The sequence below is a fragment of the Geotrypetes seraphini genome, chromosome 1 (genome assembly GCF_902459505.1).
Source record: "Geotrypetes seraphini chromosome 1, aGeoSer1.1, whole genome shotgun sequence".
Taxonomy (NCBI): Eukaryota; Metazoa; Chordata; class Amphibia; order Gymnophiona; family Dermophiidae; genus Geotrypetes; species Geotrypetes seraphini.
In genome coordinates this window covers 144,833,779-144,856,502 of record NC_047084.1, presented here as the reverse complement: position 1 = coordinate 144,856,502, position 22,724 = coordinate 144,833,779, and the positions used below count along the sequence as shown (strand labels likewise).

General features: G+C 45.0%; 1 protein-coding gene across 3 annotated transcripts in view; it reads left to right on the top strand.

The window, feature by feature from the left end:
• ELF2 (E74 like ETS transcription factor 2) overlaps positions 1–22,724 on the top strand; it is a 235,192-nt gene that overhangs the window by 75,709 nt on the left and 136,759 nt on the right. For all 3 annotated transcript variants that reach the window (XM_033939282.1, XM_033939270.1, XM_033939275.1), the window contains exons 3-4: positions 12,698–12,901; positions 20,650–20,815. In XM_033939282.1, the coding sequence (XP_033795173.1) occupies positions 12,827–12,901; positions 20,650–20,815 (241 nt within the window). In that variant the 5' untranslated portion in view covers positions 12,698–12,826. The remainder of the gene's footprint in view (positions 1–12,697; positions 12,902–20,649; positions 20,816–22,724) is intronic.

Sequence of the window (22,724 nt, the reverse complement as noted above, 5' to 3'; positions counted from 1 at the left end):
CAAGCAGGCAGGTATTCTCACATATGGGTGACGTCATTCGACGGAGCCTCGATTCGGACGCCTCACAAGCAGACTTGCTTGAAGAAACTAGAAGTTTTGAGTCACCCGCATCGCGCATGCGCGAGTGCCTTCCCGCCCAGAGCACAGGGAGCGTCTCCTCGGTTCTTAGTTTTCTGCGGAGCCGAGAAGTCCGTCTTTTTGGCTCTCTCCGGTAACTTCGTCGTTCGTGCCTTCTCTCACCGCGGTTTGTGTTTCTTTTTCTCATGAATCACTGTGTTAGTCTTTTTCTTTCTTTTTAAAAAAAAATAAATAATAATTTTACTTCCGTCCGTTCGTCCGGTACAGGCCGCTCGGCCGCGGCCCGTGGGCTTTGACTTTGCGTCAGCTGTCTTTTTGTCTATGCCCTGGCCTGTTACCGGTTTCAAACGGTGTCAGAAGTGAAAGCGCACGATATCCCTTACGGACCCTCACAGACGCTGCCTCAAGTGCCTTGGGCCGAAACATCATCCTACCTTGTGCCTGCCTTGCCAAACACTTAAACCTCGTGGCGTTCTGGTGGATACCCTCTTCGAGATGGAGTCTTCTACTCTCTTGGCATCGAAGGTGTCTTCTGCATTGGCCCCGGTCGACACCTCCTTCTACTGCTTCCACCTCGAGCCTCATCAGACCTTCGTCTATTGGAGCGGCTCTTGCTTCGTCGTCCTCGGCTGCCATATCTTCTCCTGTCTCCTCAGGTCAGATAGCTCAACACTCGATTCCGCCAGTGGTGATTAAAGTTTCAAAGCCTTCCAAGTTGAAACACTCTCACCCCACTGTGCGAGAACCTACAGCCAAGGCAGGTGGGCCGGTTTCAGACGTGGTACCCTCCTTGCCGGCTACACCCCAGACCTCTTTGGAGGAGCAGATTATTAAGGTCCTCACTAACATGGGACCCACACTGCTTAATCTGCTTTAGCCTGGGCATGCAGAAGTCTCCTGCGAGGTCAAGCCGCCTGTGCCCCGGTCTGATCCTCCACACTCGATGCAGGGAGCGGAGTCTCTGCGAGTGTCTGGTCAGGCTTCCAAGCACGAAACGCATAGAGTAGAGTCTGTGCGAGTGCATCGACAGGATACCTCCCATTCTACCAAGGGAGTCCAGTCTTCAAAGTTGCTTCAGGGCTCCTCCACGCTTATAGATCTTCGATCAACTGCTTCCGAGAAAACCTCTGCTCGATCTTCGAGATCCAGTTCGAGACAAGTTCTCGACATCACTCGAGACCTGCTTCGAGGCATTCTTCGAGACATCATTCCTCAAACCCTCGGTCTTCTCCAGCCTCGACGAGACCTCCAACTCCTCGTTCCAAGTCTCCGATGCCAGCCCTGGAGGATATCCCGATGTCCAGTGCCTCGTCCAAATCTTCCGGTTCCTTTGTCCCATGGTTTCCTGTCAAGGCTTCTTCTTCGACTCCAGTTGCCTTGACGTCCTCGAGTCCTTCTCGAAGCTGAGCCACTGCAGATCAGTTATCTTTTTCCTCATTTTTGAGACAGATGGCTGTAGACTTGAGCGTTCCATTGGACACTGGCTCTAAGTACTCTAAGGAATAACTCGAGACCGTGCATTTTCCTCAACCTCCGGCTGAGTCTCTCAAACTGCCATTACACAAGCTTCTTGATCAGACTTTTATTAGATGCATGGAGACTCCTTTTTCCATTCCAGCAGTTCCAGGAAAGTTGGATGCCAGATATAAAACAATGCATCATAAAGGAGGAGTGTGTGGCGCAGTGGTTGGATCTACAGCCTCAGCACCCTGGGGTTGTGGGTTCAAACCCCGCGCTGCTCCTTGTGACCCTGGGCAAGTCACTTAATCCTCCGTAGCTCCAGGTACGTTAGATAGATTGTGAGCCCACCGGGACAGAGAGGGAAGATGCTTGAGTACCTGATTGTAAAAACCGCTTAGATAACCTTGATAGGCGGTATATAAAATCCTAATAAACTTGAACTTGAACTTTTTGACAATTCCCAATTGTCACATCAATCCTTGCTTGTGGAATCCTCTTTAAAGAGATCCCATCCTTCCAGAGTGTATGTCACCATTCCTTCTGGCAGGGAAGGAAAGACCATGGATAAGTTTAGACGTCGCATTTACCAAAATGCTATGATGTCTTCGAAGGTCCTCAATTATAACTTTCATTTTATTATTTATTTTGAATTTCTTTTGTCTCTTCTACTGAAATTTTTGGGTTACTTAGATGATAGCATGCATTTTGAGTTTCAAGAAGTCATTGCTTCTTTCTCTCAGTTGCGTATCCATCTTTTGCAATCATCTTATGATGCCTTCGAGCTCTCTGCCCGAGCAGCGGCTTGTTCTGTGGCCATGCGTCGTCTAGCCTGGCTACGCACCATAGACATGGACTCTAACCTCCAGGATCGCCTGGCGAACATCCCTTGTGAAGGCAATGACCTTTTTGATGAGTCCATCGAGGCTGCCACCAAAAAATTGTCTGACCATGCTAAATCTTTTGCCTCTATAGTCAGACCTAAGCCTAAGCCAGCTTCTTCTAGACCTACACGTCCTCTTGTTATCTACCAGAGGCGTTTTCCTCCAAAGCCGGCGCCTTACACTCGCCCTCCTTTGAAGAAACAGCCACCTCAGAAGCAACAGAAGCCTCAACCTTCTGCTCCACCTAAGGCTTCTCAGCCTTTTTGACCGTTTGCTCCAGAGCATAACATCCATCGTTCTGTCTCTGAAACCTTTTCCACCTATAGGAGGTGGTCTCCATTTTTTTTACGACAGATGGACGGTCATAACATCCGACCTCTGGGTCTTTCCATCATCATAGAAGGATACTCTCTCCATTTCAATCAGGTTCCACCAGAGCTTCCTCCAAGAGAGTATCCTTCCAGCCCATCCCAGACCGCCCTTCTTCTTCAGGAAGCTCAAGCTCTGCTTCGTCTCCATGCCATCGAACCAGTTCCCTTGGAACAGCAGAGCAGGGGGTTTTACTCCCGTTACTTCCTTGTTCTGAAGAAGACGGGCGATCTGCGGCCCATACTGGATCTCAGGGCTCTCAACAAATTTTTAGTCAAAGAAAAGTTTTAAATGTTGTCCCTGGCATCCCTCTATCCCCTTCTCGAGCAGAACGATTGGTTATGCTCTCTGAATCTCAAGGAGGCCTATACTCACATCCCCATTCATCCGGCCTCCCGTCAGTATCTCAGATTTCGTGTGGGGAATCTGCATTTTCAATACAGAGTACTACCCGTCGGCCTGGACTCGTCTCCCAGAGTGTTCACCAAGAGCCTGATTGTGGTAGCGGCAGCTCTAAGGAATCACGGTCTTCAAGTATTTCCCTACCTCGACGAATGGCTCATCAAAGATTCCACTTCTCAAGGGGTTATTGTAGCGACCCAACAGACTACCTGGTTCCTACAAAGTTTGGGATTCGAAATCAACTTTCCCAAGTCTCAACTTCAACCTTCTCAAAATCTACTATTCATTGGAGCTGTTCTGGACACTCAGAGCATTCCTTCCACAACAACATCTGGAAACTCTGCTGCACCTCTCACACAGTGTCTTCTCGCTCTTCCATATCTGCGAGACACATGATGATGCTCCTGGGTCACATGGCCTCCACAGTACACGTGACTCCTTTTGCCAGACTTCACCTCAGAATTCCTCTTTGGCCCCTGGCATCCCAATGGACTCAGGTTTGCGATCCTGTTTCTCAACACATCTCAGTCACTCCTTCTTTGAAGCAGTCTCTCTGTTGGTGGATGCTCTCTTCCAATCTTTCCAGAGGCTTGCTTTTTCAAACGCCCCCTCATCAGAAGGTCCTTACGACAGACTCGCCAACCTACGCTTGGGGCGCTCATCTCAATGGTCTCCGTACTCAAGGCTTCTGGACCAGTACGGATCGTCAGTGTCATATCAATCAGTTGGAACTCAGAGCGATCCTCAAGGCTCTCCATGCTTTTCAACATCTCCTTCACGACACAGTAGTCCTCATCCGCATGGACAACCAAGTCACCATGTATTATGTCAACAAACAGGGGTGGACGGGGTCTGCCTTTTTTTGTCAAGAAGCTCTGGAAGTTTGGGACTGGGCAATCCGTCACAATACTTTCTTCAAAGCTGTCTACATTCAAGGGGCTCAGAATTGCTTGGCAGACAACTTGAGTCGTCTTCTGCAACCTCACGAATGGACACTCCATTCCTTGTCTCTTCATCACATTTTTTCACAGTGGGGAACGCCTCAGATAGACCTCTTCGCAGCTCCCCACAACTTCAAACTGCCTCAGTTCTGCTCCAGGATATACTCTCCTCACCGCCTCGAGGCAGATGCTTTTCTTCTGGAATGGACGAATCTATTCCTCTATGCATTTCCTCCATTCCCTCTCATTCTCAGGACTCTAGTCAAATTGAAGAACGATCATGCCACCATGATTCTAATTGCTCCTCGGTGGCCGAGACAACCATGGTAATCCCTTCTACTTCAACTCAGCACCAGGGAGCCATACCTTCTACCAGTTTTTCCTTCTCTGCTCACACAGAATCAAGGATCTCTGCTTCATCCCAACTTGCAGTCTCTACACCTGACAGCCTGGTACCTTTCAACATAACCCCTCTTCAGTTTTCTCAATCTGTAAGAGATGTTTTAGAAGCTTCTAGAAAGCTTACAACTAGACAATGCTATCACCAAAAATGGACTAGATTTCTCTCATCATAAGGAGCCTCAGCATTCCTCCTTATCATCTGTTTTGGATTATCTTTTGCACCTCTCCAATTCTGGACTCAAGTCTACATCCATTCGAGTCCATCTCAGTGCAATTGCAGCTTTTCATCAGCCTATTGAAGGGAAACCCCTCTCTGCTCATCCGGTGGTTTCCAGATTCATGAAAGGACTTTTCAATGTCAAATCTCCTCTCAAACCGCCTCCTGTGGTTTGGGACCTCAATGTTGTCCTTTCTCAACTCATGAAGCCTCCATTTCAACCAATTGATAAGGCTCATTTGAAGTATCTCACTTGGAAAGTGATGTTTCTCATTGCCCTCACGTCTGCTCGACGAGTCATTGAGCTGCAAGCTTTAGTTACTGATCCACCATTCACTGTGTTCCATCATAACAAGGTGGTTCTTTGTACTCATCCGAAATTCCTGCCTAAACTGGTCTCAGAATTTCATCTCAACCAATCCATCGTACTTCCAGTGTGTTTTCCAAAGTCTCATTCTCACCCTGGAGAATCAGCTCTTCATACTCTGGACTGTAAACGGGCTTTGGCCTTCTACCTGGAACGCACCAAACCACACAGAACTGCTCCTCAACTTTTTTGTCTCTTTTGATCCAAATAAGTTGGGACATCCAATTTCTAAACGCACCATCTCTAATTGGATGGCGGCTTGTATCTCTTTCTGCTATGCCCAGGCTAGATTACCACTTCACAGTAAAGTCACAGCCCATAAAGTCAGAGCAATGGCAGCTTCTGTAGCTTTTCTCAGATCGACACCGATTGAGGAGATTTGCAAGGCTGCTACTTGGTCCTCGGTTCATACCTTCACTTTTCACTATTGTCTGGATACTTTCTCCAGACAGGATGGACAGTTTGGCCAAACAGTATTACAAAATTTATTCTCCTAAGTTGTCAACACTCCCACCATCCCATTCTGGTTAGCTTGGAGGTCACCCATATGTGAGAATACCTGCCTGCTTGTCCTGAGATAAAGCACAGTTACTTACCTTAACAGGTGTTATCCAGGGACTGCAGGCAGCTATTCTCACAACCCACCCACCTCCCCTGGTTGGCTTCTCTGCTAGCTATCTGAACTGAGGAGATGCGCCCTGTGCGCTGGGCGGGAAGGCACTCGCGCATGCGCAGTGTGGGCGACTCGAAACTTCTAGTTTCTTCAAGCAAGTCTGCTTGTGAGGAATCCGCATCGAGGCACCGTCGGATGACGTCACCCATATGTGAGAATAGCTGCCTGCTGTCCCTGGATAACACCTGTTACGGTAAGTAACTGTGCTTTTCCTTTCCTGCTGAGGGTGTGGCATATATTTATAATAATATAGAAAACCAGCCTCAAAGACTCAAAGAGCATAGAGAGCAGGACTACTGCCCAGATGAACTGTGCTTTTCTGGAGCAAAGAAAACTATCACTGGCCAGTGCTGCCAGAAAAAAAGAGCACAACTAAAAATCCATTTTCTTGTAGGAAAAAAACAGAGTGCTCTAAAACATAGTGGCAGCACTATTTAAGTATTTTGTCAAAAGCAGTCACCCCCCAGCCAGGAAAGCAAAATTATATGCAAGAAAGGGTTCTCTAAACTAGAAAATGTAGGGATATAAAAACAAAACAAAACAGAAGACTTTTCTTTATAGAAAACCCAAAACTAAGCAAAAGAGTAGAACTTATCTTAAATATATGTAGGGAGTCTTTCTGTTTCTGGTTCACAGAGCCTCTTCAGAGCACTGAAACAAAATGTTCCACACTGAGATCCTTCTTCCTGCTTCAGAAAGTCTCTTTGTATGGAGTGAGCACTGAAGCAAGATGTGCTACACCAAAATCCTTCCATACTATAACATTTCACTCTCAGTTGGACTTACTTTCAATTATTAACTCCAATTATACAGTTTCCCACTCGGTGGTACAAAGCAAGGATAAACTGAAAATATTGCCAGTTTGCTGCCCATGAGGATCCTTAAACTTTCTTCCTTGTTCTCTTTTTGCTAGTGGATTGTGAGAGTAGTAGAGAATAGTTATAAACTAGCTTGAAATGCTTAAAAGTCTGGCTGTGAATTTAGGATCTCAAAATATAGTATTACTGCCACTTCATATAGTCCATTAAAACAGTGAAACTATGATTAAACTCAAAACCTCTTATTTGGGTTTTTTAAAATGTGTGTTGTGTGTTCAGGGCTAGATGTTAAGATCCATGAAGTATGCACTCTAATTCTTTTTGCACTGATATATACATCTATCATGTGCTATTCAACTGATTAATAATAATGTTGTTTATTGTTCATATATACAACCTAAATAAATTAACCCAAGTGGTATAAATAACCAAAATTGCACAGCTGAAAGATGCTAGATGTACTTCTCTGAATGAGTGGTGGGTAATATATTGTGCAATTTTGTTTATTGTTCATAATCATTACTCAAAAACATGTTGAGTGGAAGGCGACAAGAGGGTAGTGATCAATGGAGATTGCTCTGAGGAAGGGGATGTTACCAGTGGTGTGCCTCAAAGTTCTGTTCTTGGGCCTATTCTTTTTAACATTTTTATAAATGATATTGCTGCAGGGCTGTCGGGTAAGATTTGCCTCTTTGTGGATGATACTAAAATCTAAACTAAACTAAAACTTAGTTTTATACACCGGGTCATCAACCAGTTTGGAGCTCGACTCGGTTAACATTAGGAATAGAGTAATACAAATGAACAGAACAAAATAAATCTAATTTGGAAAAAGTAGAATAATTATTTTCCAAAATGTTTGGCAAACAAGACTGTCTTCAGAGCCTTCCTGAAAGTTAAGAAGGGGCCTAAGCTTCCTAGCGAGAGTGGCAAGTTATTGTAAAGCTCAGTTAGTTTGTAGGAGAAAGAATGGCTAAGTTTTCTGATAGATTTGATTTTGCCCTTAAGGGAAGGAAAGGAAAGTTTTAATCTCTGAGAGCTCCTAGCTAGATGAGATCTTCCAGTCCAAAGGACCAAGAGTGTGTACAATTCTGGAGGCCGCATTACCGTAAGGATGTGCTGAGGCTGGAGTCGGTCCAGAGAATGGCCACCCGGATGGTCTCGGGACTGAAAGATCTCCCGTACAAAGAACGGTTAGATAAATTACAGCTATACTTGCTCGAGGAGCGCAGAGAGAGGGGAGACATGATCGAGACGTTCAAGTATCTCACGGGCCGCATCGATGCAGAGGAGGATATCTTCTTTTTCAAGGGTCCCATGGCAACAAGAGGACATCCGTGGAAAATCAGAGGCGGGAAACTGCGTGGTGACACCAGGAAATTCTTTTTCACAGAAAGGGTGGTTGATCGCTGGAATAGTCTTCCACTTCAGGTGATTGAGGCCAGCAGCGTGCCTGATTTTAAGGCCAAATGGGATCGACACGTGGGATCTATTCGCAAAGTAAAGGCAGGGGAGGGGGAGGGTCAGTAGGGTGGGCAGACTGGATGGGCCGTGGCCCTTATCTGCCGTCAATTTCTATGTTTCTATGAGTGATACAGAGGCCAAATAAGATCTTGAATGCAATACAGATGCATTTCAATTGAATTCTGAAATGGACTGGAAGCCAATGTATCTGCAATAGAATAGATACCTAGGATGTTGTGAATAACATGAAGAAAGACCTGGTGAAATTTGACAGCTAAAATTTATTACTAAGAAATGCAAGGTCATGCATTTGGGCTGTAAAAACCCGAGGGAACAGTACAGTTTAGGGGGTGAAGAGCTTAAGTGCACAACAGAAGAGCGGGACTTGGATGTGATTGTATGTGATGAACTTAAGGTGGCCAAACAGGTTGAAAAGGTGATGGCGAAAGCTAGAAGGATGCTAGGGTGCATAGGGAGAGGTATGGCCAATAGGAAAAAGGAGGTATTGATGCCCTTGTATAAGACTTTAGTGAGACCTCATTTAGAATATTGTGTATAATTCTGGAGGCCGCACCTTCAAAAAGATATAAAAAGGATGGCTACTAAAATGGTGTGTGGTCTTCGTCATAAGGCATATGGGGGGACAGACTTAAAGATCTCAATCTGTATATTTTGGAGGAAAGGCGGGAGAGAGGAGATATGATAGAGATTTTTAAATACCTATGTAATGTAAATGCGCATGAGTCGAGTCTCTTTCATTTAAAAAGAAGCTCTGGAATGAGAGGGCATAGGATGAAGTTAATAGGCGATAGGCTCAGGAGTAATCTAAGGAAATACAGTATTTTTTTTTTTTTTTTTTTTACAGAAAGGGTGGTAGATGCTTGAAACAGTCTACGACATAGACTGTCTGATTTCAAGAAAGCCTGGGATAGTCATGTGGGATCTCTTAGAGAGAGGAAGAGATAATGGTTACTACAGATGGGCAGACTGGATGGGCCATTTGGCCTCTATGTGCCATCATGTTTCTATATTTCTATGACTATGTAGAGCACCATAGTCTCATTGCAGCTGGTTTGATTTGCATTAACAGCCACAACAGTAAAACTGTGATTGAGGGAGGGGAATGACTAGATCTTCTTATAGCACATTAGATTGTTCATTTTTTTGCTATTAATTTACATTACGGATTTCTATTCCGCCATTACCTTGCAGTTCAAGGCGGATTACCAAAGAATTATCCAAGATGTATTACAACAAGAACTTACAAAAAAAAAAAAAATTGGTCATTTTAAAAAAGAATGAGAAATGGGTAAGGTTATTTGTTTGGGGTAGTTGGCTTTAGTGAGAGGTGGAGTTTGAGACTTGCGGTATTATTTCTTTTTTCAGAGTTTTCTTGAAGAGTATGGTCTTTATTTCTTTTCTAAAAGTCTTGTAGTCGAGGGATGCTGTCAGTAGATTGGCGATTTGGTTGTCTAGTTTGGCTGCTTGAGTGGCCAGGAGGCCATCATATAGTTTTTTTCCGTTTGACCTCCTTAATTGGGGGGTATGAGAATGGGGTGTGAGTTTTCCTATGTCTGGTTGCGGTGTTGTGGATGAGGCGGTTATTCAGGTAGTTTGGACTGTCTCCGTATAAAGTCTTAAATAGTAGGTAGTAGAATTTAAATTGTATTCTTGCTGAGATCGGAAGCCAGTGCGATTGGAGATATGCTTCTGTAATGTGATCATGTTTCTTTAATGAGTAGATGAGTCTTAGTGCTGTGTTTTGGATAGTTTGTAGTTGTTTTGTTATGGTTGTAGGGCATGGGAGGTAGAGGATATTACAGTAGTCAAAGTAGGCCTAGTATTAAGGACTGAACTATGAGCTGGAATTGAATTTTCTCGAAGAATTTCCGAACTTGTCTTAAGTTTCTCATGACTAAGAATGACTTTTGTATTGTTTTATTGATTTGCGGTTGCATGGTGCAGCATCTGTCAATAGTTATTCCTAGCAGTTTTAGGGTGGTTTGTATGGGGTAGTTGATTGCGTTGATTTCAATGTTGGTTATGGTTGGTATTTTGTTGTTTTCTAGGAGGATGAATTTCGTTTTATCTGGGTTCAATTTCAGTTTGTGATCTTTCATCCAGGTTGCTATTGATTTTAGTGTTTGGTATATTGTGTTCGTCATGGAGAGTTCAGGTTGATCGAAGGATATGAGAATGGTAATGTCATCGGCATAGCTGTAGGAGGTTATGCCTTGTTTGTCCAGGTGAGAGCTGAGGGAGGCTGTATAGAGATTGAAGAGAGTCGGGGATAGAGGGGATCCTTGGGGAACTCTGCAGGGGTTTGACCAAGGTTCAGATTTTTGTTTGTCTGATTTTACTCTATAGGTTCTTGATTTAAGGAATCCTTCAAACCATGTGTATACTCCATAGTTTTCAGCTAATCCAGAATGCCGCGGCCAAGCTTATTTTCGCTAAAGGCAAGTTCGACCACGTCTCCCCACTCCTGTCCAAACTTCACTGGCTCCCAGTTCACTCCAGAGTCCTCTTTAAATGTGCCTGTTTAGCTTTCAAGATCCTACATGGCATCCTCCCTCCCGTTATCCCTCTCTTCTGGAACTCCTCTAACCCTAATTCCACTAGATCCTCCCAAAAACTGAAACTATCATTCCCCTCTGCAAAAGGTATATCCCGTGTAGGAAAACTAGGAACATCCCTCTCCTTTAGAACCACAGAACTTTGGAACAACCTCACATCCCCGCTCAGAATTTCAAACTCCCTCCAATCCTTCTGCAAACACCTGAAAACTTGGCTCTTTTCAAAAATCTAACACCTCCCGCTCTTTGGTACCCTGTCCCTCTTTATCTTCCTAGCTCCTTTCCTATAACCCTTCATTGTAGCTCCTTTTCAACCTAACCCTGTAAACCGTGCCGAGCTCTACGCTTGTGAAGATGGCGCGGTATACAAACCTAAGGTTTAGTTTAGTTTAGTTTATCTGTGATACCTATTGTATCCAGGATTTATAGTAGAATGTTATGGCCCACCAAGTCGAATGCAGCGGTAAGGTCTAGTTGTATGAGCATCATTTTTTTTCCTGTGCTGAGATGTTGTCTGGCTGTGTCCAAGAGAGATCCTAGTAGTGTTTCCGTGCTGAAGTTGTTTCTGAAGCCGGATTGTGTGGGATGGAGTATGTTATGGTTTTCTAGGTAATTGGAGAGGAATTTGGCAACTAGTCCTTCTATTATTTTGACGTAGAGTGGAATAGAGGCAATGGGTCTGTAGTTGGCTGTTTGGTCTATCGGTCCTTTGGGGTCTTTGAGGATCGGAGTGATGATGATTTCGCTGAGGTTGGTAGGGTAGTGGCCGTTTATTAGCGAGATTTGTATCCAGTTTAGAAGAAGAGCGCGGAATTTTGTGCTGGATGTTTTTAGGACATTAAACATCCGGGCGAGGGGCTGGACAATCTCCTCACCCAAAAGCTTATAAAATTCAATACGCATGCCATCCTCACCGGGTGCCTTCAGCAGAGGACTGTTCCCTATTGCCCAATACACTTCCTTAGGTGTTATTGGAGCATTCAGATGCTCCCTGTCCAGCTCAGAAATACGGGGCAACGTTATCCCATCCAAATAGGGGCCCGCTGCCACTCCCTCCTCTGACAGGGGGGGGGGGGCATATAGGTTCTTAAAATAGCAAAAAAATACGTTACCAATTTCCGGATCAGTGGTAACTCTCGTCCCCTGTTCTTTCCTCAGGGCCTGAACCCTTCGGGGGCCCGTTCTGGTAGTAATCAGGCGGGCCAGTAGTTTCCCCCCCTTATTCCATATCTATATAGCTGGTACTTGTAATAAGCGAGGGATTTGCGTGCCCGCTGATGGAGTAAGGTATTGAGGGCCACCTGATACTCCATCAATTCCTGTTTATGCATAGGATCACCAGTTTTGCCATATCTCCTCTGGGCTCTAGCTACATCTCTCTCCAAGTGCAAAATTTCCCTATCGCGGGCTTTTCTCACATGACTACTGTAACTCAGGGTATCCCCCCTCAACACCACCTTTGCCGCTTCCCAAAACAAAACGGGATCCCCTTCCACATGAGCATTATGTCATTTGTATTCAGTCCATGTATCCAGCAACCGTTCCCTATAGTTCGGATCTCTATACAATGCAAGTGGAAAAACCATATATAATTTTTAAAATATTTTTAATGCAAATCTATTCACAGAAAAACATTGGTTATGTGGTACTTTGATCCTGAAGAAACTTATAAAATTTATGTCAGGGAGGGGTGAAATAGTTATGCAAATCTGAAGCTAAAATCAACTAAAGATAAGTTTTTGTGGAAAAATTTATTTATTATTGATTAAGAAGATTGTAAAAAAAGAGAATTAAGTAAGAAGAAAATTTATCATTTTTTAAATATACTGACAAATGGAATTAAGGGAAGGGAAAGGGAATGGGGACTTTTGTGGCTTTGGCATTCAAAACTGACATTCAAAGTAACCTGAATTGGACAGTGTTGGAAACAAGATTCTGGGCTTAATGAACCTTTGGTCTATCCCAGTACCGTGATGCTTATGTACTTACGAAATAACACTGTTCCTTGATTATCACTATTTTACCTACAACTTGTGATTCCCTTCTAGAAAATACTTTTCTTCTTGAAACATGAAGTGCACATGGTGTATTTGACCTGTGGTTGTCCTGGTTTTGTGCGTTTCTGAGGAAGGATTGTCTGCACTCTCCTAGCTCTCTGAAACCCTAGGGAATGCACCATGACATCAGTAGTGGTTGATAGTGGAGGATCTCTTTTGGAGTTCAGCAGCAATGGAGTACAGCAAGCCGAACAGGTAAGAAATCCATGGATAGCTTAGAAGTTGTCTGTGTACACAGAGGTGTGTTTAAATACTCTCTGTCAAAGGCTCATAAATAAATGTATTCCAAGAAACTCAAAAAGTTTCCAAATAGTGATGCATACAAACTCCTACTAGCTACAACCAGATTATTCAATAATAATAAGTTGGACCCATTTTATCCAACTAGAGCAGTGTATTGCAAATTGTGTGCCGCGGCACACTAGTGTACCTCCTGAGATCCAAGTGTGCCGCGGCTCACTGAGGAGGAAGAGAGGCATCAGCCAACTGACGTGCCTACAGGATGAGCCTCTCGCTGCAAGAGGCACATCCTGTAGGGCCAGAGGTTTTCAATACGTGGTATGGCGCCAGCGCTGCATGTCTAGGGCCTTCCTGCTGCCATCACGTATCTCCCGGGACTCCTGCCTTCCTCATCTTCTCTCCCCACCCCCAGATCAGCAGCGGCAGCTCAGTGTGCGTTTAACTTTGCCACACAACTGCTGCTAGTATTAGTTTAGATGTGGTTCCATCAGGCAGCCTCGGGGCCTTTGCTAGTCTGGTTCGCTTCGATGATGCAACTTCCTCTTTCGTCAGAGGCGGGCCAGCCTAGCAAAGGCCCCGAGGCTACCTGATGGAACCACATCTAGGCTAATGCTAGCAGCAGCTATGTGGGGAAGTTAAAAGCACAGTGAGCTGCTGCTAGAGAGAGGAGAGGTACTGCTGAACAGGGGAGGAGGGAAAGAGAAAGGGCACTGTGGGAAAGGGAAGGGAGGTATTGTTGGACATGGGGAGAGGGAGAGGTGATGCTGGATGGGGGGAGGGAAGGGAGAAGAGGTGCTGCTGGACCTGGCAGAAGGGGAGGGAAAGGAAAGGTGCTTCACACTGGAGGGGAGGGTGAGATGGTGCTTGAGCAGAGATCAAATTAGTTGTGAGTGGGGTTGGGGGAAAGAAGGAAAGAAAATTGTTGCAGGAGGAGTGAGAGTGATGAGAGATGGAGAAATGGACATGGGATGGAGGAGAGGGAGAAATGATGCATGGGGAGAGAGCATGTTGGGTTGGGGGAAGGAGGGATATCACTTGAGGGAAAAGGCAAGGGGAGAGAGAGAAAGCATGCAGGAGGCAGAAAGTGTTGGACTCAAGGAGAAGGTGAGATGGATGGGGAGGATAGAAAGGAGGGAAGGAGAATTGTCACACTCGGGGGAAGGGGGAGAAGGCAGAGAGTGAAAAGTTGGACTCATGGAGAGAAGTTGGTTGGGGGAGGGAAGGAGGACTGGAGGAGAAGCAGCATGCAGGAGAAAGAGAGAAAGAAATGTTGGACTAGTGGAAAGAAGGGTGAAATGTTCGATTGGGAGGGGGGACAGAAAGGAGGAAGGGAAGGGAGATGGACTACAGGGGACAGAAAGGAGGAAGGGAGAGAGAAATGTTACACTGGGGGGGGAGATGACTAAAGGAAAGGAGAGATACCAGACCAGGGAATGGAAGGGAAGAAAGGAAGGGAGTCTGGTAGCACTATAGAAATAATAATAGTAGTAGTAGTAGTAGACAGAGAGGCCAGATTATGGGAAGGAGAGAGATGCTAGGCTGGGAAGGGGGGAAAGGAAGGAGAGATGTTGGACTACTGGGAGGAGGGAGGGAAGGAGAGAGATAGAAACATGATGGCAGATAAAGGCCAAATGGCTCATCTAGTCTGCCCATCCACAGTAACCATTATCTCTTTCTCTCTATAGAAACATGACGGCAGATAAAGGCCAAATGGCTCATCTAGTCTGCCCATCCGCAGTAACCATTATCTCGTTCTCTCTATAGAAACATGACGGCAGATAAAAGCCAAATGTCCCATCTAGTCAAGAGAGATGTTGGACTACTGGGAGGAAAGGAGAGAGATGTTGAACTACTGGGGAGGGGGGGGGGGGGAAGGGGGAAGGAGAGAGATGTCAGACCATGAAAACGGGGAGGGAAGGATAGAGAGATAAGAAGGGAAGGTAAGACATGGAAAAGTAGATTTTGAGAAGAAAGCAGGCAAATTGAATGTTAAGTTAATGCCACTAAAATCAGTCTCAAGCTTTGATCCAACTGATGGAAAATAAGGATATATTAATCCTGAAGGCAGATAAGGGGGGAGCGACAGTAATACAATCTAGGAGTCAATACAACAATGAGGCATGTAGACAACTATTGGATGAGAGAGCATAAAAAAAATTGGCAAGTGATCCTACTAAGGCTCTACAGCTGGAAATTAAAGGACTGGTGGAACAGTATTGAAAAGAGGGATGCTTACTAACAAAGAAGCAACTCTCCTCTTGGAAAAACATCCCACTACTCCACGAATTTATTTTGTTCCCAAAGTTCATAAAGATCTTCAAAAACCACCAAGGAGACTGATTATTTCTACAAAATTTTCAGTCCTAGAACTACTGTCTCAATTCGTGGATTTTTTTTCTACAGCCCATGAGGTCATTAACCCCCTCGTTCATCAAGGATTCCTCTCACTTCATCAAAATGCTTTAGGAGGTTGATCAGATTTCAGATTCAATGATTTTGGCATCTCTAGACATCACTTCTTTATACACAATGAACAATTCCAACTCCTGGTCCAGTCCCTAATCCTTGGACTCCTGGACATAATGTACTTGGATTTCAGTAAAGCTTTTGACAGTGTCCCACACCGTAGACTATTAAACAAGATGAAATCGATGGGGTTAGGTGAGAAACTAACTGCATGGGTCAATGATTGGCTGAGTGGAAGACTTCAGAGATGGTGGTCAACGGCACCCTCTCTGAGACATCGGAGGTGACTAGCGGAGTGCCGCAGGGCTCAGTCCTGGGACCATCCCTTTTCAACATATTCATAAGGGACTTGACCCGAGGGCTTCAGGGTAAAGTAGCACTGTTCGCTGACCCCGCCAAACTGTGTAATATAGTAAGTGAAAGCAATCTCAAGGATAGTATGACGCAGGATCTGATCACATTGGAAAACTGGTCCTCGACATGGCAGCTGGGCTTCAACGCTAAGAAGTGTAAGGTCATGCATCTTGGCAGCAGAAATCCATGCAGAACATACACCTTGAAAGGAGAAACACTAGCTAGGACTTCAGAAGAACGGGACTTGGGAGTAATCATCAGTGCAGACATGAAGGCTGCCAAACAAGTAGAGAAGGCCTCATCCAAGGTAAGGCAAATGATGGGATGTATCAATAGAAACATAGAAAGGTGACGGCAGAAAAGGGCTACAGCCCATCAAGTCTGCCCACTCTACTGACCCACCCCATTAAGTCTGAGTGCTGCTCGACCCACGTAGGGATCCCACGTGGATGTCCCATTTATTCTTAAAGTCGAGCACGCTTGTGGCCTTGATTACCTGCGTCGGAAGTTTGTTCCAATGATCTACCACTCTTTCTGTGAAGAAATACTTCCTGATGTCACCTCTAAATTTCCCTCCCCTGAGTTTGAGCGGGTGCCCCCTTGTGACCGAGGGAAGCTTCGTCAGCCGCAAACCTGAAGTCATAATGCAACTTTACAGAACCATGGTGAGACCTCATCTGGAATACTGTGTGCAATTCTGGAGGCCACATTATCATAAAGATGTGCTTCGAACTGAGTCGGTCCAGCGGATGGCCACTAGGATGGTCTTCAGACTCAAGGGTCTCTCATACGAAGAAAGACTGGGCAAATTGTAGCTCTATACTCTAGAGGAGCGCAGGGAAAGGGGTGACATGATTGAGACATTTAAGTACGTCACAGGTCGTGTCGAGGTGGAAAACGACATATTCTTTCCCAAGGGACCCTCGGTCACAAGGGGGCACCCGCTCAAACTCAAAGGAGGGAAATTTAGTGGTGACACCAGGAAGTATTTCTTCACAGAAAGGGTGGTAGATCACTGGAACAAACTTCCCGTGCAGGTGATCAAGGCCACCAGCGTGCTCGACTTTAAGAATAAATGGGACATCCACGTGGGATCCCTACGAGGGTCGAGTTAAGAAACTAGGTCATTAGCTCTCAGACTTAATGAGGTGGGTCAGTAGAGTGGGCAGACTTGATGGGCTGTAGCCCTTTTCTGCCGTCATCATTCTATGTTTCTATGTAACATCCTTTATCCCAGGACAAGCAGGCAGCTTATTCTCGTATGTTGGTGACATCATCCACGGAGCCCAGATGCAGACAGCCTCGCAAGCAGACTTGCTTATAGAAAACTTAAAAGTTTTGAATCTGCTGCACCGCGCATGCGCGAGTGTCTTCCTGCTCAGCACAGGGCGCGTCTCCTCAGTTCTCAGTTTTCTGCGGAGCCAAGAAGTCCGTCTTTGATGCTCTGCGCTGAACTTAGTTTGCTTCGTGCCTTCTCTTCACAGCGGTTCATGTTTTATTTTCTTTATTACCGGATCGCTGTGCTTTTCTTTTCGTTTCTGTTTTTTAAAAAAAAAAGTTTAATTTTTTCATCGACTGACTGTGGGACCTGCCACACGCCCGCAGCTTTCGGGCTTTGACTTTGCGGCGGCTATCTTCCCTTCTATGTCCTGGCCAGTCAGGGGCTTCAAGAAGTGTAGTCAGTGCCAGTGTGCGATCTCTCTCACTGACCCACACCGCTGGTGTCTTCAGTGCATGGGGCCTGACCATTGCCTGGAGTCGTGCATTCGCTGTGCTACTCTTCAGCCTCAAGCCCTCAAACATTGTCGTGTTCAAGTGGAGAAGATTTTCAGGATGGACTTTTCTGCTACATCCTCGACCTCCGACTCGGTCAACTCTTCTGCGGGGTGTCCTCCTGCCTCCACAACTCCGACCTTGAATCTCATCAGACCTTCCTCATTTGGATTGTCTTTGACCTCGAGTAAATCTGCCAAGTCTTCTCCTGAGCTTCCCTCAGGTCAGATACCTAAGCAGACGGTTTCGGCGGTGGTCCTCAAGCTATTCAAGCATCACTCCAAGCCAAAACATGCTTCCTCTGCCACCTCGGAGTCTTTAGTCTCAGAAAGTGATCCAGTTTCAGACTCGGATCCACAATTGCAGGCTACTATCCAGACCATTTTAGAGCAGGAATTTTAACAAAGAAAAGCCTCCACAGACTCCAACTAATCCAGAACACAGCGGCCAAACTTATCTTCTCAAAAAGTAAATTTGACCATGTCTCTCCGCTCCTGTCCAAGCTCCACTGGCTTCCTGTCATCTCCAGGGTCCACTTTAAATGTGCCTGCTTAACCTTCAAAATCCTCCACGGCATCCTTCCACCTCTTATTCCTCTAGCCTGGAATTCCTCAAATCCATTCTTCACTAGATCCACGCAAAAACTAAAATTATCCCTCCCCTCCTTAAAAGGTATCTCCCTCGTTGGTAAACTCGGTTCCTCCCTCCACTTCAGAATCGTTCAGTTATGGAATAGCTTCCCTTCCCCTCTCCGCAACTTGAGCCCCCTTCTACCATTCCGTAAGCTTCTGAAGACCTGGCTCTTCTCCAAAACGTAACCTCATCCCCTCCCTAGTATTATCACACCTATCCTCTCTTCTTACCTACTTCTATAAATCTATTGGAGTTCCGTTCCTTCCCTAACCTTGTAAACCGTGTCGAGCTCCACCTGTGGAGATGATGCGGTATATAAACCCAAGATTTAGTTTAGTTTAGTTTAGTTTAGTTTAGCAGGAATTTGTTCAGTTACTGAGCAAATACAGTCCTGCCTCGACTTTGCTTCCTGCAGTCCAGCCTGGGCACTCGGCAGTCTCACAAGATGTCGAGTCCTTGCCTGTGTCTCAAGCTGAATCCATACACTCTATGCAAGGAATCGAGTCTTTGCGAGTGTCTGGTCTGGAATCTACACACTCTATGCAAGGAATCGAGTCTTTGTGAGTGTCTGGTTTGGAATCTACATACTCTATGCAAGGAATCGAGTCTTTGTGAGTGTCTGGTTTGGAATCTACATACTCTATGCAAGGAATCGAGTCTTTGTGAGTGTCTGGTCTGGAATCTACACACTCTATGCAAGGAATCGAGTCTTTGTGAGTGTCTGGTCTGGAATCTACATGCTCTATGCAAGGAGTCGAGTCTTTGCGAATGTCTTGACTGGAATCCTCACACTCCATACAAGGAGCTGAGTCTTTGGGAGTGCTTCGAGATTCCTCGAGCCAAACCACTGAGTGTGTGTGATTTCGATCTACAGCTTCCAGCCCTATACCCTCACCAAAGACATTGCCCGTTTCGAGGCACAGGGCGAAGTTTCCTCGTCCTCGCACAAGACCTGCTTCCAGGCAGCACTCTCATCGCCGGTCGAGGCCCTCATCGGGGCGCAGGTCCTCTTCCAGAGAGAAGCCTTCCTCGTCCAGGCCTTCCAGCTCTTCGAGGCCTCCAACCCCTCAATCGATTCCAATGCCTCGTCCCAGTCTGTTTATTCGTTAGGATACCAATACTCCAGAGAGGCTTCTCCTTCATTTTCCATTTGAGGCGCCTTGAGGTCTTCAAGTCCCTCTCAAGGCCATGCTTTGGTGGATCAACTCTCCTTTTTCTCTTTCCTCCAGCAAATGGCTGAGGATCTGGATCTTAAATTGGACGCTGGTTCTAAGTACTCTATGGAGTATTTAGAGGAAATGAGTATGCCTCGGCCTCCTGCAGAGTCTCTCAAGCTTCCTCTTAACAGACTTCTGTCTTAGACTTTCAAATGAAACCTTGAGACTCCTTATGCTATTCTTGCTGTTCCAGGCAAGTTGGAATCGAGGTATAGAACTCTACATTGCAAGGGCTTTGAGAATTCACAACTATCTCACCAATCCCTTCTTGTAGAATCTTCATTGAAGAGGACCCATTCTTCCAGGGTCTATGCCACCATACCTTCTGGAAGAGAGGGTAGGACCATGGATAAGTTTGGCCGTTGTCTTTATCAAAATTCGATGATGGCCTCCAGGGTCCTAAATTATAATTTTATTTTCACTACTTATTTCAAGTACTTGATGGATATACTTCCTGGTTTTTCTAAAGACCTTGGTCAGCATAGACATTTGGAGTTTCAGCAACTCACTGCTACCTTGGCACAACTCAGGTTGCATCTTCTCCAGTCATTTTATGATGCCTTTGAACTTTCCTCCAGTGTCACTGCATTCTCGGTAGCAATGCGCCGCCTGGCCTGGCTTCGCACCATCGATATGGATCCCAATCTTCAGGATCATCTGGCTAATATTCCTTGTGAGGGCAATGACCTCTTTGATGAAGTTGTCTGAACATGAAAAATCTTTTGCTTCTATTGTCAGACCAAAGCCTAAGCCAGCTCCTGTGAAGCCTTCTTAACCTCTTCCATCCTACCAGAGGCATTATCCTCCAAGAGCGGCTCCTTACACTCGAGCACCTCCCAAGAAACAATAGCAGCAGAAGCAACAAAAACCTCAGCTTTCTGATGCACCTAAGGCTGCGCAGCCTTTTTGACTTGTCTCACACAGAGCATAACCTCCATCGTTCTGCCTGGCAATTAGCATTTCATAATTGGCTTAAATTAAAATTAATTGGGTTTTCAGGATATCCCTAATGAATATGCATGTGCCAGATATGCAAATCTGTCATGCATATTCATTAGGGATATCTTGAAAACCCGACTGACTGGGGGAGGGTCCCCTAAGACAGTGCCCTAGAAGATCTGTTTAGCTCTGTTTCACCTAGGAAATTGTAGTAGTTAATTCATACCATGTTTTACTTATGAATAAAAAGGTTTGTCATTTAGAAGATAAAGTCAACACTTGATACACCTGGAAGTTCTTGCTCTCATTTTGGTCTTGCAGGAAGAAGTGCATGTTGCTGAGTTCCCAGCAGTGATTGTGGAGCCAGTTCCCAGTGCCAGACTAGAACAGGGCTATGCTGCGCAAGTCTTGGTTTACGATGACGAGACTTACATGATGCAGGATGTGGCAGAAGAACAAGAAATTGAGACAGAGATTGTGGAGACAGGTAGAAATTTTACTTCATTTTTTTAACCACTGTAAGCTGTTCACTGTGACCTTCTTTGATGTTACTCATACTAGAGCAGTACTTGGCTTATATGACAACTTAAACCTTTGACAAGTGATAGCTATATGTTTTTTCTTTATCACCTCACCAATACTGATATACACACAGCTGTTGAGATGGAAGGGCTGAGCCAATAATTGATTCCAGAACCATGCTTGTACTAACTGGAAGCAGGGAGTTGTACATGGCTCATCTTCTATCCTTTCCCTTTGCTTCTAAGTACATAAAGATTTTGACTCTAAAATAGTATACAGTAGTTGCTATTTTGTATAGGATTAGGCTGACCTTTAATGAGTTCCTGTTCAGGCTTGGGCTGCGACATAGGAGGCCTAGCTTTAAAACACTCTTTTTTTTTTAATTAGGCAGGAATGAGTATGTTGGAGAGGTGGTGTGCTCAGCCCTGGGGAGGGAGGGAAGTTGGCTGCTATTACTGTGGCAGCAACCCCCCCTCACCCCCAGAAAACATGTAGTGTGGAAGGTATATTTGGAGAAGGCGATCTGCTAGCTGGTACCTGCACATATTGTTTAGGAAAGGGGAAAAGGCAGAGACCAATGAAGGGGAAGCCTGGGAATTCCATTGGAAGGATTTTTTTGTATTCTGAGTTAAGCAATGTTAGATTCCTATAGTATGGCTTAAAGTGATCCATATGTGCGTTATTTATTTATTCATTTATTTAGCCCGTCCTTCCAAAGGAGCCCAGAACGGGTTACAAAGGTACATTCACAGTACAGAAGGACAAAATTATTGAAAGACATTTTTGGCAGACATAGCATAGAATTATTTAAGGCATTCGTAGAAGATATTACATGGCATAGTATAGCTTTAGGACAGCATTCACTGTATTAACAAAACATAATTGTACTAAAGTTTTAATGTTGTAAGCAAGTACATGATTGGTGGTCGGCAGTTTAGGACCCGTGAGTAGCATTGGTCATTATGGAGCTCATGAGTAGCGTTGGACATTAAGGAACTGGATTTGTGAAGAGGAAGGTTTTCATGGCCCTCCTGAAGTTCCATAGATTGTCTAGCGATCTAATGGATGTGGGGATGATATGCCAGAATCTGGGTATAAACTGTGAATAGGAGCGTTTGCGGGCTGTTTTAGTTTTGAGTGAATGACCAAGTGGTAGTGTGAGCCGTCTCTCTGAGATCTCAGTGATCTGTTTGGGATGTAAATTTGTAATTTTGATGTCATGTAGTTCGGTGTCAGCTTATGGAAGGTCTTGAAGGCTAGGACCAAGGCTTTAAAGGCGCAGCGTTTTTGGATAGGTAACCAATGCATTGATGTAAGTGCTGGGGTGACATGGTCTTGGAAGCCTAGGTTTTTCAAGAAATGAATAGCTGCATTTTGTACACCTTGGAAGCGGGAGAGGGTTTTTGTGGGTAAGCCCACTAGTAGTGCGTTGCAATAGTCTAAGCGGGATAATACAAATGCATGTAGTAGTTGGGCAAAATCAGTTTCAGAAAAGTAAGGACAGATGCATTTCAGTTGACGGAGGTAGTAGAAGGATGAAGACACTACGTTTGATACATGATTTGATAGTGATAGATTTGAGTCCAGGATCACTCCTAGGCTGCGGACTTTATCTTTAGCTGTAAGTGTGTCGTTTCCCCAGGAAAGGATGGGCGGGAGTTTGTGCACTTGTCTTTGTGTATATAGAGGAGTTCAGTCTTTGAGGCATTAACTTGTAGTTTATTTGCAGTCATCCAGTTCTTTATTTCAGTTAGGCAGCTATGGAGTTTTATGATTTGTTTGACTCGGTGTTGGCCTAAGGGAAGGTAGAGTTGTATATTGTCTGCAAATGAATGGATTTTGATTTGGTATTTTGCTGCGATTTTGAGTACTGG